At 35.1% G+C, this 15,500-nt stretch overlaps 1 protein-coding gene across 1 annotated transcript; it reads left to right on the plus strand.

Annotated features, from left to right (window-relative positions):
* Positions 1-1,581: 1,581 nt before the first annotated feature.
* LOC136038726 (alanyl-tRNA editing protein Aarsd1-like) lies at positions 1,582-15,429 on the plus strand (the record flags this gene model as incomplete). Its single annotated transcript, XM_065722105.1, is given in 4 exon segments — positions 1,582-1,673; positions 7,678-7,732; positions 11,146-11,246; positions 15,231-15,429. Coding segments are annotated over 4 exon segments (381 nt in total), but the record flags the coding sequence as incomplete, so codon positions are not given.
* Between the last annotated feature and the right edge of the window lie 71 nt (positions 15,430-15,500).

Genomic DNA, 15,500 nt, shown 5'->3' on the forward strand with positions numbered 1-15,500 from the left:
AATGAGATTATTAGTCAGTTGTAACAGTGTGTAACAAAAATCAATGAAGTCAAAGTAAAAAGTCAATGTAATAACAAAATGACTAAGTTCTGCAGTGGCGAATTGGAATTGATATTGCCATAATACACCATTTTAAGTGGATTATCATGAAAAAAAAGTGTGTAAACTGACTAAAGACTAATATTTGTAAAATTGGTTTTACAGGGGTTAAGGGTACTTTTGACATGGCAGTGTCACCTGAAAAAACTAGAAAAAATTGGAATAAGATTATTTTTAATTCAGTCAAAACATGGAGTCAAGTAAAGGTGTGATGCGATTTAGATCCAAACTAATATTCTCTTAGAAACATTCTTTCTTCGAAATTTATTTGTTGATTTTAAAATAGCTAGGGCTATGGTAATATAAAGAGCATAGGCTATCTATGACTAAAAAAAAATGTATATCATTGAGAGAGGAGGCTTCAGGTGCTGAGGCTCAGGTATTTCAGGCTTGGTGCTGAGGTGTGACTTAGGGATTTAATGATATAGCATCATAAAGAGTTGGAAAACAATGGAAACAGCAAAAAAATGAGAGGGCTATCAAACTACACTATGTCACTGACCTAATCAAATTTTTCAGTTGATTTAAACGTATTTCTATTTGGCTCTCCACTTGGTGTCTACTAATATTTTTGCTAAAGGAAGCTTATTTTTATGTATCTTAGATAAGATTATTTGCTTATTTAAGCTTATATAAGCTTACTAAGCTTATCTGTATTATTTGGTTGGTTTCGGCTCCAGTAATTTGGGAAAGTTTGGTATTTGCGCCAGTGGACTGATATCAAAGAAAATGTATGGATTTCGCAAAAATGGTTTGTAGTCAATAACGAGGCAAAATAAAAAAGGGATACACAGCATTTAACGCTGGATATAATGATAAGCAAGTATGGAAAACGGACAAAATATTAATCTTTTGTGCTTAAAATTGGTTTTATTCGAGTTAAAACCGCCATCTATATTACAGTATCCCTCAGGAAAATTAGAAAAAAGAAATGGATAATATTATTCTTAATTCAGTCGAAACATGAAGTCAATTAAATGTATTTCTACTATCTTCTAAAAGTGGAAAAATTCTGGTTATTTTTGGAAATAATTAGGTCTAATTAGTATGCAGAACCCTGGCTAACTAGAAAATATATATAACAGTTTTCATTGATCATGCCTTCTCGGTAACAATAGTTATCTCATCTTTGGCCCAATTTGAAGTAACGGTTAAAACAAGAGATACAAATAATATTTGAATTTAGCTCTTTTTTAACTTTTTGACTTGCCATTTAAGGCTAGATGGAATTGGTGTTTATCTCAGCAATAAACTATAGTTTCCTCTTATTTGTTCCTCAAGTCCTTTCATCATTTCAATCAGATCTACCAAAAGTTTAGATTTTTTTTTTTTTTTTTTTAACCATTTGTGTCTCAGGATCTCTTGTATCCAGGCTGACGGGGGAATTTCTTTCACAAATCTTACAGATGAAATATTGAATCTGATGATAATCATCATCTAATAATGATGGATATGATGAAATCTGAAATTTTAATTTTTAAGATATGCTCGTCATTGTGGAAGGAAGTAGCGAAAAATGAAGCCAAGCTGTTCAAAGAATTGCCTCTTAAGCCTAAGCTATATGAGCTTAACAGGTACTTTGTCTCTCATTTTTTTTTTCCTTCGTGCCTTTTTTATTTGTTATTCAGCTGTTTGATAGTCTCTAGTTCTTTTCTTACTTTTAGATCGGACTAGGTCTTACTTTTAGTTTGGTTTATTATATGAGCTTGAACTGTCATAAAATCATTGCTTTTATTTGTTTTATATGAGAAATGACTAGTTTTTTCTCTTTATATGTATTATCTTTGAGTATTTTTTTTCTATTTTTGCAAGGATTAAAGTTACTGAAAAGTGAATCAGACCTCTGGCCAAAAGTTAAAAGCCAAAAATGTGGCTTAAAATTAAAAGCAAAATTTAAAATTTAAAAAATTAAAAGCCAAAAAAAATTAATAAACCACTCTATCCTGTTTTAATTGAAATGTAGCCTTGTCTATACTTTAATTTAACTCTTAAAGCATAGAACTGAGATATCGAATCTATTTAGCCTACCAGTACTGGCACCAAGGGCTATATATATATATACTACTATTACTACTACTACTAATAACCCACTGCAGCACCAAGCCGTCTGAGGCCATCACAGCTACGCACGCTCCTCCTCCAACCTAATCTATTTAAAGCCTCCCTCTTCACACCCTCCCAGGAAGTTCCCATTTCCTTTAAATCTTTATTTATGACATCCTCCCAACCCAGACAAGGACGACCTGCTTTCCGTGTAGCCCCAGACGGTTGGCCAAAAAGGACAGTCTTCGGTAATCTGTCATCCTTCATCCGTAGAACGTGGCCTAGCCATCTCAACCTTTCCTTCATTATAGCCCTAGAAAGCGGGATTGAACCACATTTTTCGTACAACCTACTGTTTGAAATACGGTCAGTCAGCCGGGTACCCAGAACAATCCGAAGACAATTTCTCTGGAAAACATGTAGTAAATTTTCATCTGCTTTTCGGAGTGCCCATGCTTCAGAGCCATATTTGACCACTGTCATCACTGTAGCTTCCAATATTCTAATCTTGGTTTGCAGACTTATCTTTCTATTCTTCCAAACTTTTTTAAGTGTGAAAAAACACCCTGAGCCTTAGCTATATATATATATTACCTCTCTCTTCTCCTTTCTTTCTCGCTTCCTCTCTCTCTCTTTTTGCATTTATGATATTGATTGTTGTAGTCGTTCTTCCTCAGAGCTTTGTTTCTTCCTGGATGGCTACTGTCAAATCATTGTTTAATAAAGTTTAATTCAATTCAATTCAAAATAAATTCACTCTTTCTCTCTACAAACAATTTCAAACATCTACCAACATAACATTTACTAATTATTGTAAACGTTATTACTGTACTCGTTTTAATTGATTGTCTGTTGTTGTTTTTTTTTTTTTTTTTTTTTTTGAAAGTTAAGTTGGAAGACCCCTCTAGTGATACAGTGTATTTACCTCTGCTTGGCAATGCGGGACGTGAGGTCAGATACCCGCTACCCCAGATCCCGGAATTGTATTGATGTTATGCATTAGCGTTTTGAAATAATCAAATAAAAAGAAAAAAAAACTAAGCAGGAAACTAAATCGTCATTTTTTGTCACAAATAAATCGTCATTTTATTTCAAGCAAACGGATATACAACAAATATATGAAGAATCAAAGGGCTACAGGTTAAAATATCTGAGAACTTCTTTATGTTAAGCCGAAAACTCTTTTTTTTTGTAATAACCGGATTCAGTTTTCTGGTGTTTTGGTGTTTTTTTGTTCTTTGACATTAATACGTTGATGGTGCTGGAGCTGTGTCAAAACAAAATCGTCGTTTTTATGGCACTTGGTATTAACCAAGTGACATATAGCAATCGCCAATTCTGTCGGTCTGTCTGTCTGTCGGTCTGTCTGTCGGTCCCGGTTTTGCTACTTTAGGCACTTCCAGGTAAGCTAGGACGATGAAATTTGGCAAGCGTATCAGGGACCGGACCAGATTAAATTAGAAATAGTCGTTTTCCCGATTTGACCATCTGCGGGGGGGAGTGGGGGACCGGTTAATTCGGAAAAATAGAAAAAATGAAGTGTTTTTAACTTATGAGTGGGTGATTGGATCTTAATGAAATTTGATGTTTGGAATGATATTGTGTCTCAGAGCTCTTATTTTAAATCCCGACCGGATCTGATCACATTGGGGGGGAGTTGGAGGGGGGAAACCTAAAGCCCCGGCTTTGCTACTTTAGGCACTTCCAGGTAAGCTAGGGCGATGAAATTAGGCAAGCATATCAGGGACCGGACCAAATTAAATTAGAAATAGTCTTCTTCCCGATTTGACCATCTGGGGGGGGGGGGGGAGTGGGGGGCCGGTTAATTCGCAAAAATAGAAAAAATGAAGTATTTTTACTTATGAGCGGGTGATTGGATCTTAATGAAATTTGATGTTTGGAATGATATTGTGTCTCAGAACTCTTATTTAAATCCCGATCGGATCTGATGACATTGGGGGGAGTTGGAGGGGGAAAACCTAAAGTCCCGGCTTTGCTACTTTAGGCACTTCCAGGTAAGCTAGGACGATGAAATTTGGCAAGCATATCAGGGACCGGACCAAATTAAATTGGAAATAGTCGTTTTCTCGATTTGACCATCTGGGGGGGGGGGGAATGGGGGGCCGGTTAATTCGGAAAAATAGAAAAATGAAGTATTTTTAACTTATGAGCGGGTGATTGGATCTTAATGAAATTTGATGTTTGGAATGATATTGTGTCTCAAAGCTCTTATTTTAAATCCCGACCGGATCTGATGACATTGGGGGGAGTTGAAGGGGGGAAACCTAAAATCTTGGAAAACACTTAGAGTGGAGGGATCGGGATGAAACTTGATGGAGAAAATAAGCGCAAGTCCCAGATACATGATTGACATAATTGGAACTGATTCGCTCTCTTAGGGATAGTTGGGGGGGAGTAATTCTTAAAAATTAGAAAAAATGAGGTATTTTCAACTTACGAACGGGTAATCGGATCTCAATGAAATTTGATATTTAGAAGGATATCGTGGCTCAAAGCTCTTATTTTAAACCTGACAAGATCTGGTGACATTGGGGGGGAGTTGGGAGAGGGAAACCTAAAACTTGGAAAACACTTAGAGTGGAGGGATCGGGATGAAACTTGGTGGGAAAAAAACACGAGTCCTAGATACATGATTGACATAACCAGAACGGATCCGCTCTCTTTGGGGTAGTTGGGGGGGGGTTGTTAATTCTGAAAAATTAGAAAAAATGAGGTATTTTTAACTTACGAACGGGTGATTGGATCTCCATGAAATTTGATATTTAGAAGGATATCGTGTCTCAAAGCTCTTATTTTAAATCCTGACCGGATCTGGTGACATTGGGGGAAGTTTGGGGTGGGGAAACCTAAAATGATGGAAAACGCTTAGATTGGAGGGATTGGGATGAAACTTGGTTGGAAAAATAAGCAGAAGTCTTGCATACGTGATTTACATAATTGGAACGGACCTGCTCAATTGCGGGGGGTGGCGGGGATTGGGTTTAATTCTGAAAAATAAGAAAAAATGACGTATTTTTAATTTACGATGGAGTGATCGGATCTTCATGAAACTTCATATTTAGAAGGACCTCGTAACTCAGATATCTTATTTTAAATCTCAAACGGATCAAGCTTAATCGGGGGGGGGGGGGCAGTTGGGGGGCCGGAAATCTTAGAAAATACTTAAAGCGGTGAGATCAGGATGAAACTGGATGGGAAGAATAGAAACTTGTCTAAGATACGTGACTGACATAACTTGACCGGATCTGCTCTCTTTGGTGGAATTGGGGAGGGGGGGTAATTTTGAAAATTGAGGTATTTGTAACTTACGAAAGGGTGACCAGATCTTAATGAAATTTGATATTTAGAAGGATCTTGTGCTTTAAAGTTCTAATTTCAAATTCCAATCAGATCCTGTGACATTCGGGGGAGTTGGAGGGGGAAACCGGAATTTTTGGAAAACATGAAAATTGGGGTATTTATATCTTACGAATATATGATCGGATCGTAATGAAATTTGATTTTTAGAAGGAATTCATGTCTCAGAGCTCTTATTTCAAATCCGACCAGATCTTTTGACATTGGGGGGAGTTGGAGGGGGAAATCTTGGAAAAATACTTGGAGTGGAGGAATCGGGATGAAGCTTGGTGGATAGAATAAACAAATGTCCTTGATACGTGATTGACAGAATCGTACTGGATTCGCTCTCTTTGGGGGAGTTGGGGGGGGGGGGTTCAGTGATTTGGCGAGTTCGGTGCTTCTGGACGTGCTAGGGCGATGAAGATTGGTAGGCGTGTCAGGGAGCTGCACAATTTGACTTGATAAAGTCGTTTTCCCAGATTCGACCATCTGGGGGGAAAAGGGAGAGGAAGAATTAGAAAAAATTAGGTATTTATAACTTACGAGTGGGTGATCGAATCTTAATGAATTTTGATATTTAGAAGGACTTTGTGACTCAGAGCTCTTATTTTAAATCTTGACCGGCATTAAGCCTCTTATTTTCCTTTTTAAATCAATCTATTGATTCATAGAATTTTGTTAGAGCTCATACCATATGATCTTTTGGCTCTTAGCTCTTCTCGCCTCGTCACAAGTGCCATATGAGCTCTTAGCTCTTGTTCGTTATTTTATTTAGATAAAATTAGATAAAACAAAACTTTATAAAATGATAGCGTGGGGATAAATTGCCATATCTTAGAGTTTACTACGCCCTGTCTCTAACTTTGGAATTTTATCAGAGACTAGAACATTGCTCACAAAAAGTTCGTTTTCGTCTAAGGTGGAAGATAAAGATACATTTAAAAAAAAAAATCAAATATTCTTATCCAGATTCTATTTAACATGCCATTCGTCAGGATAGAAGAAAGGTTTGAAGGAGAATAGACAGAGGTCAGAAAAGGTCACAGCAAATTTATCAGATCAAATGGTTGCGCCAGGTTTCCCAGAGGATGTCTGTCATATTTCTCTTCGTTTGCAACAATCTATGTATGACCAGTTTGGAGTTTTTAAAAACTAAACAAAAATAAAATAATAATAAAAAACCAGTTTTTTAACTTGCAAATTAAGGAGCTATATTAAAGCCTAAAACGAATAGAAATTATCCCGTATAGGAGAGGTTCTGCCCCTTCCTCAAACCTCGCTCTTTATGCTAAAGTCTTAAAGTTCTTGAAAAATAATTCTCATTCAAATTCAATGGCCTTTGTGCTTCAAGAGTAGTTCTTAAGGAATGGGACAAAAAGTCAAACTCTGCGTAAAGAGCGAGGGACGGCAGCCCCCTGATTTACGGAATAAAAGCTCTCATTTTGAGTTTTAATTTTACTCCTCAATTTCTGTTGAAAAAACCTATTTTTGTAATTATTTTCTGACTGTTTTGCAAATTATACCAGGAAATTCCTCCCTCTCCCCCTGAAAAGTTTCCATGTATATATACAATAGGGTTCTCTAATATACTGAATGTGTTGTTGTGATTTTTATTAAGATTACTTGAGTCTTTGGGGTTTCCCCCCCCCCCCTCGTCTGAAAATTACGCTAATTTTCTCAGGCTTGTAGCTTTTGAAGGGTACATTGAACTTAAAGAATTTTATATATTTTGAATCCGCATAAAAAGCCAATTCCATTGATTTCAAAATTCTCTTTTTTAGAGTTTTAGTTACTATTGGACTAAAGTTTCTCTTTGACCAAAGATTTACAGTTTATTACCACGAACCTGACATCAGAGCTGGTTCATTGACGCAAACTTGGAAGACTTACTAATTAGGCAATAATCGAATTTACAAGAAAAATTGTGAAACTATTTCAATAAAGGTGAATGTAAATTATGCATTCATTAAATGATAGAATAATTAATTATAGACAGGAGTTATTATTTGATTAATTGGTAATATGCTTTGAACCGAACTGAACTGAACTTAGTCCAATATTTGTATTTATTATTTTTTCTTACTTTTATTCCTCTTTTGTTAAATTACGTTCAAAGTCACGTTCTTACATTGATTTGTTTGTTGTTTTCTTTTTTTTGTTTTTTGTTTTTTTTAGGAAAGATGGAACCACTGATTTCGTTAACACGTTTTCCAATGAAGTTAAAGAATTTGTAAGTATCTTTGAGAGCAAACCATTTTACTAACAAGTTCTGCCTATCAGGGACTGAAGGGGCTCTTATTTTGAACCAAATTTATCACTTTGACTGGACCAGTCTAGGTTTCGCTTTGGCTATCGGTGGAAGTGAATTTTAAAATAATTTAAAAAATTATTTCGTTTTGATTCAAAATTGTAGATACCACCCTTTTAGTAGCAATGATTACACGTGAGGCAATAAAATAAAACTGAAGCATTTAAAATTTTAAGCATGAATTGAAACGTTAAACTGAAGTAGAAACTGCAAAAAAAAAAGAAAAAAAAAAGAATAATTCTTGTAGGTGGAACCAAGAGAAGGAAAACCTACAAAATTTAGAAAACTCCTTTAAAATATTCATAAATACTTACTTTTGACATTCTTAAAGCACTTTATCTTCAATTTATCCCTCCCCCTATCTAACGAACCAGTATAGTGTTGATATTTTACTATTATATTTCACAATTTAATTTTATAATATATACAAATATATTTGACAATTAAATTTTACTCTTTTGTTCTCATTGCTTGATCAGCACTCACTGTTGGCATAACAATGGAAAAGTGGTGCTTTTATAAAATATCGCGATGAAAAATAAACTGCATTATATATTGTTCCATTAAATAGGGGGTGGGGGTAAACTAAGACAATTTAAGAATGAGATAAATATTTATGATTGTGTTAAAGTAGTTTTCATAACTTTTGAGGGTTTCCTTAAGTTTGTTTTAACTAGGTGTCGTAGTAGATAAAAGGTAAGTTGAAATTTACGATAAATGTGTTGCTTTTTAAAATAATTTAATTTTCCATGAAAATAAGTTTTTGAAATTTTTTTAATAAAACTTTCAATCCAAATATGTGTTTGTTGTCACTGTTACCAGAGCCTCAAAAACCCTTGCTCCAAAATAATGAACGTCAAGTATAATGTTCCTTTTTTTCAAAAAAAAAAGACATGGAAATTCAGACCTGGAACACATTCTGAGAAAATAGAGGATGTCTCTGCTTTTGGACAGTATTTATATATGTATATTAGGAGAATTTAGGTTTTGAGACCTTGTCGCTGTTTATAATTTACGGTATAATAAAATTTAGGATTTTTTTTTTACGAAACCTCTTTTGTTTTTTGTTTTTTGTTTTCTGTTTTCTGTTTAGGTAAAAAGAAGAGCAGAAAAGGAAACCGTTCTAAATACAGTATGCTAGCTTGATGTAGACTTAAGTCATTAAATCGTCCTAAATCCTTAGTTTTTACCAATTTAAATGGTACAAGAGAAAAATAACAGGGAAATAAATTCACTTCTCCATTTGTTCCAGATTCTCTATCTTCGATTAAGGATAGTTATACCGGTTCTGCGCACATATATACTTCTCATTGTAAAAGTGTTGCAGATAACAAAACCTCATTGTGTTCCTTTCATTTTTAGAAAATACGATAAGACTTGAGAATGTTTTTTTTATAAATTTAGTTTCTTGGTAATGTGCCTGTTACCGACGGGCCACTTTTTCACTTGCACTGTCTTATTGATGTTTTTACCATTGGCCATTGATAAATTATTGGCTTTGTAAGGGGGGGGGTAGGTAGCACATCTACTTTAAGGTAATTGATAAATTAAATTGCAAATTTTCTAATTTTTAGTCCCTGTTATATTGGCAAATTTCTCTTGAATTTTGGTAGACTGTTTTCAGAGTTGAACAGCAGACGGAGGGTGATTGGTTAAATTTTTTCACAAGAGTTGTCTAAGGGCAGTTTTGGGTACCTGTTTGACCTATCGTATATAAAAAAAAAAGCTGTACAAAATATGGTTCTATTACGCTTTCTTGGGCTATATTGAGAGAATTGGCAAGAGCGTCTTTTGTGGGTGATGTGTGACAGATTGCCAAAGATAGTCCTGTTTTTGCCATCCATCTAAGACCAAACGAAAAACAAATCAGCCCATAAGGGAATGGGAACTTTTTAGTAGGGGGTTGTAATGGAAAGCTTTGAGCAGAATGGGGTGAAGGAGCAGCGTGCTCAGCTGCGTGGCATCACGTGACTTGATGCTGCAGTGAGTTGCTAGTAGTAGGAGTTAGTTAAACCATCTTAGTCTAAAACCGTGATTCCTCACGTGTGGTGCTGGCCCCGTGGGTAAATTTTGAAAAAAGGGGATGCGAATAACATCACACTCAGGTGCATTTAAGGATCAAAGAGAAATGATAGTATTGCACTGACGTTATGCATTGTTAACAGATGTTGTATTGAAACAGATTTTTCATTCGCATAAAATATACCTAGAGGATAAGAAAAAACTTACCAAGTTAATTGCCTTTTATCCTTCCTTCAGGTGGATACACTTAAAATTTTAACAGAAAAAATTAAATATCATGATGGGGAGGGTGAGGTATCAGGATTTTAGAATGCCTAGGTGTCCAAAAATCGAAACAGGTTGAGAAACGCTGGTCTAAAGCCAAAAAATATTTCTAAATGCTGGTTACCGGTATATGGCCCTATTTCTTGTTTTGCAAAGCAGCTTAATACGGCAGCTTTAACGGTTCATTTAAATAAATACTAGCTTAAAGTTTTGAGCAAATTCTGCCAAGTACATTTGGGTCTTTTCTGATATTTACTGTTTCTACGCATAATTGCCAATTCAATAAACTGTAACCGCTAAGACATGATATTAGATCCTTTTTGGAATGGAAACATCTAATTGGTAATTGCAACATCCAGTCAGAAGTCAGAAAATGATTATGCTGCTTCTCGCTTAGGGTAGCAGGATATGCAATCAAACTTCGCGGCTGTAACAGAATAATTTTCGTATGGACTTTTTGAAACAGGTTTACACATAACTGCAGCTTATTGTTCACAGGCTAGCCAAATCACTGAAATGTTTGGAGCAGTTGGGAGGGGGGGATGGTAGATACATTTTCAATTTTTTAATATCAAGACACCAAAAACGCTATTTTGAAATTTAAGAGGGGGAAGGGGTATTTTTGTCCCAATTTAGTGCCCCTTAGGGCTCATACTAGACAGTTTTAAAAACTTAATATAGGCGGAAGCCTTAGTACTTCAAGACGGGTTTAAAAGAAATTAAAAGCTTCAGTGCTGAATTGTTCTACATAACTAAAAACATCCAAAAGATGCTGAATTTTAATTTGTTGAAACTGAGAATTCAGTTAAAGGTCTAAGTTTATTTGGACCCAGCATGAAATTATCTCAAAGTAGACAGGTTCTTTTGTTACAATTGCAATACAATAGCAATACATATGTAGGATGCCGGTAATATATAAAGTTACCGCTACAGAATGTTTGATGATTTTCTGTACTCTTAGTTCATTACATACTAGAAAGCTCACATTTAATGTCTGCCATCTGTATTTTCTCTTTCTAAGCCTTTTGTCAATTGTTTTTTTTTTTCAGGCCGAAGGCACAGTGTTTTTTATAACTTATGCTGAAACCCAATCGGAAGCGCATGTCATGCTGATTGGTCCAGAAGAAACCCTAAAATCTGCTTCTCCAATGTAAGCTTTTTTTTTTTTTTTTTTTTTTGATATCATAGGCCACTGAAGTAACACTTTGATCGTCAGATTTTTTACTCTTCATAATAAAAAAAGAAAAAGAATATTAGAAATAGAGTATTAGTTTCAGTAAAAAAAGGATGTAGTTTTCCTGATTAAATCTGTAGATTTATCAAGGAAATGTATATTTTTCGGAGAACTTTAATTTTTTTTCTGTCTTGTAAATTCAATTCTATGATAGCATATTCGCCATGGTAATTGAACGATAACATACCAGACACTGCTTTTTTGTGTTTACTGTTCTGTGTTAGCTAATATGTTGTTTTTTTTCAAATGTTTACTTAGTGTCCACTTTGTGATTACTGACCAATTTGAACTTTGTATTTCGTTTCGCTAAACTAGATCTAAAATATCCTACCTCCAAAGTTCTGACTGAAATTATCCTACCTTGAGATAGGCTTAGATTCAAGGTATTCTACTTTCAGAATTTCCGTTTCTCACAAGGGCTATTTGAAAGTTTAAGAACAGCTGATTGGCTTTTTTGACCCATAGATGGCCTCTCTACAAGTGCCATAAAAGAGTTGCAGACTTATGAAAGATACATGTCGTACCTAGCACCAAGTATGGGAGGGAACATCCTTATCTGATAGTGGGAGCCCCAAAAAGCACAATACAGAAAATGACATCTCACTTTCTGTCACTTGCTTAAATCGGACAATCGGTTTTGATAAATGCCTTAGTTACCAGGTTTACACACCCTCTCACCGCTTCCTATTCTCCTAATGGATTGGTGGTTCAAGACCACAAAACTGTCTTAATATTACACTCGCTCTCACTTTGCGCCAAGTTTGATATGACATCCCATTCTAGTAGATGCTGGAATGAAAAATTATACGAAAACCCTTTCACCAGTTCGATCGGATATGGACTCATAAAAGGCATAACTATGGCACTTATTCTTATATAATACCGGGCTAAATTTGAATGGGATAGGTCCTTCTTTTGAGAAGAATTTATGGACCGCTCCTCCCTCCATTTCTCGGGAAAATTTTGGCTGGATCTCATAAGGTCCAAGTTGGACACTAGCCCTCATTTTTCCTCAAGTTTAGTTTGGATCCAACAAGTTGTTCTGGTAAACTTGCTACTAATGACAATAATTTAATCTCATTCACCCTCCTCCTCAAAGGTCATACTACTACGTATGAATATCCAAAGGCATAACCGGGGCCCTAACTCAAATTTACTATTAAGTTTGGCCGAGGTCCATTTATCCGTTCTTGTGGATGTGCTGATGAAAAGATTCAAATCTCCCTCTCTCCCTCCCTCTCCGAATCGAAGCTGGACTTTTCAGTCATGCTCTGGGTATAAACTTCGGTACACCAATAAATATCAAATACAAAAGCTTTAAAAAACATGGAAATAATTGTGCCCAAGTTGTATCTCAAGTATGATTTTCTCTCATCTTCAAAGTTTTTATGAATTTTAGGCCAAAATTAAAATTTCGTAGTAAAGAAATAGAAATTCGGGGTTATACAATCGACATTTCAGAATCGATCCGGAAATTAAGCAGAAATACAGAAATTCTATGTTGGGTGCTCGAAAAGTTAATATCATGTTTTTATACCAGGTCTGTATCTAGTATTTTTTTTGGGGGGGGGGGGTCACAAAATAATTTTTTTTATTAAAAAAGAAATTTAATTTTTTTCAGACTTTAAAAGGAATTGAAAATTAGTTTTATATGCATTTTTGTTACGTTTTTACGAGCCGGACAAACCTTATTTTGGTGGGGGGTGGGGGGGGGGCAAACCCCCTATCCCCCTGGACACGGCCTTGTTCCATACGGATTTAATATTGTATGATTCTGATGAAGTTTTAGAGCAAGAACACTTTCGATAGAAATGTGAAATTGTAGAATTTAGGGGTTGTTTTGTGAATTTTGGCTTAAAGATACAGTGCTGATTGTAATCCAATTTCTGTTTCGCTGGCAATCGATACATTGTAATTGATGTGTTGGAAATTTGTGTATGTATTAGCGAAATTGATGTGTGTATTTTGGCAAAATTTATGTATTTTAAATTTAGTCTCAAGAGAAGTATACTAAATAAACCATGTACTGTGACGAATCAAACAGTTCGTGGTAAAGAACTGTAGTAAGGAGCGACCCGGCTCAATAGTAAACGAAACTCTAAAAAACAGAATTTTGATGCTAAAAGATACATCAAAAGAATTGAGTTTTCATGCTGATTTTAAATATATAAGTTTCATCAAATTTAGTCTTTTTCATCAAAAGTTACGAGCCTGAGAAAATTTGCCTTATTTTGGAAAATAGGGGAAATACCCCCTAAAAGTCATAGAATCTTAACGAAATCACACCTTCGCATTCAGCGTATCAGAGAACCCTAATGCAAAAAATTCAAGCTCCTTTATAAAAAAAATGTGGAATTTCGTATTTTTTGCCAGAAGACAGATCTCGGGTGCGTGTTTACTTGTTTGTTTTTGTTTGTTTTTTTTTTCCAGGGGCCATCGTATCGACCAAGTGGTCCTAGAATGTCGCAAGAGGGCTCATTCTAACGGAATTAAAAAGTTCTAGTGCCCTTTTTAAGTGATTAAAAAATGGAGGGGACCTAGGCCCCCTCCCACGCTCATTTTTTCCCAAAGTCAACGGATCAAAATTTTGAGATAGCCACTTTGTTCTGCATAGTCCAAAAACCATAATAACTATGTCTTTGGGGATGACTTACTCCCCCACAGTCCCTGGGGGAGGGGCTGCAAGTTAGAAACTTTGACCAGTGTTTACATACAGTAATGGTTATTGGGAAGTGTACAGACGTTTTCAGGGGGATTTTTTGGTTTGGGGGGGGGGTTGAGGGAGGGGCTATGTGGGAGGATTTTTCCTTGGAGGAATATGTCATGGGGGAAAAGAAATTCAATGAAAAGGGCGCAGGATTTTCTAGCATTACTATAAAAAAAAAAAAAAACAATGAAAAAATAAACATGGAAAAGTTTTTTTGAAAGTAAGGAGTAGCGTTAAAACTTAAAGTGAACAGAGATTATTACGCATATGAAAGGTTCTTCTCCTCCTAAATACCTCGCTCTTTATGCTAAAGTATTTTTAGTAATTTCAACTATTTATTCTATGGCCTTTCTGATTCAGGGGTCATTCTTAAAGAATTGCGACAAAACTTAAGATTTAGTGTAAAGAGCGAGGTATTAACGAGGAGACAAACCCCCTCATATACATAATAAAAATACAAGAATATAGAAGTTTGTTACGTAACTTAATTCTTAAGCTACATATGGCGGGGGGGACCCTCATATACATGATAAATAATTTTGTTTTTTATGCTGGGAGATTTTCACATTGGGAGGGTAGTTTGGGCAGGTTAGCTTTCCAGAAAAAGTTTTACACGGGTGGTGGTGGCTTAATATAAGCTATATATATATATATATATATATATATATATATATATATATATATATATATATATATATATATATTAAAAAGTCAAACTTTAGCGTAAGGAGCGAGGGATTGTTGAGGGGACAACCCATTTCATATACGGAATAATTACTCCGTATATGAAAGAGGCTTTTCCTCCTCAACGTCCCGCTCTTTACGCTAAAGTTTGACTCTTTGCCACAATTCTAATTTTAAAACAATTAAATACTTTAGCGTAAAGAGCGAGGCATTGAGGAGGGGACAACCCATTTCATATACGGAATAATTTCTGTTCGTTGTAAGTTTTAATGTCGCTCCTTACTAGCATTTAAAAAAACTTGTTTTTTTTTTATTTAATTTATTTAATAGGAATCATTCGAATATATTATTCAATTAAATAATATTACTAAATGGTTTAATTATAATAATATAAGTAGCTAAACTAATGAATTAAGGATAAATGAATTAGTTATTTAATGAGTTATTTGTTTTAGGGATGGTTATTCAGTCTTTCCATTTGATTTAACCTTGTTTACATATCTTTACAGGATTCTTAAAATGTTCGATGGTAAAGGAGCGACAAGAGGTGGTAGATTTCAAGCAAAGGTCAGGTCCCTAGCAAAACGGAAAGAGGTACTCGAATTTCTGAAGAAGGAGTCACTTCTGCTAACATCCGAATAATATTTTTGAGCTATATTTACATATTATTTTTCCCAGAATAATTAAATAAAAGAGTATCACATTTGATGGTTTTTTTTTAAATAATACTGCTAGTGAAATAACCGATAAAACGACATGAAAACCTTGTATAGCACGTG

This window comes from Artemia franciscana, chromosome 1 (genome assembly GCF_032884065.1).
Source record: "Artemia franciscana chromosome 1, ASM3288406v1, whole genome shotgun sequence".
Taxonomy (NCBI): domain Eukaryota; kingdom Metazoa; phylum Arthropoda; class Branchiopoda; order Anostraca; family Artemiidae; genus Artemia; species Artemia franciscana.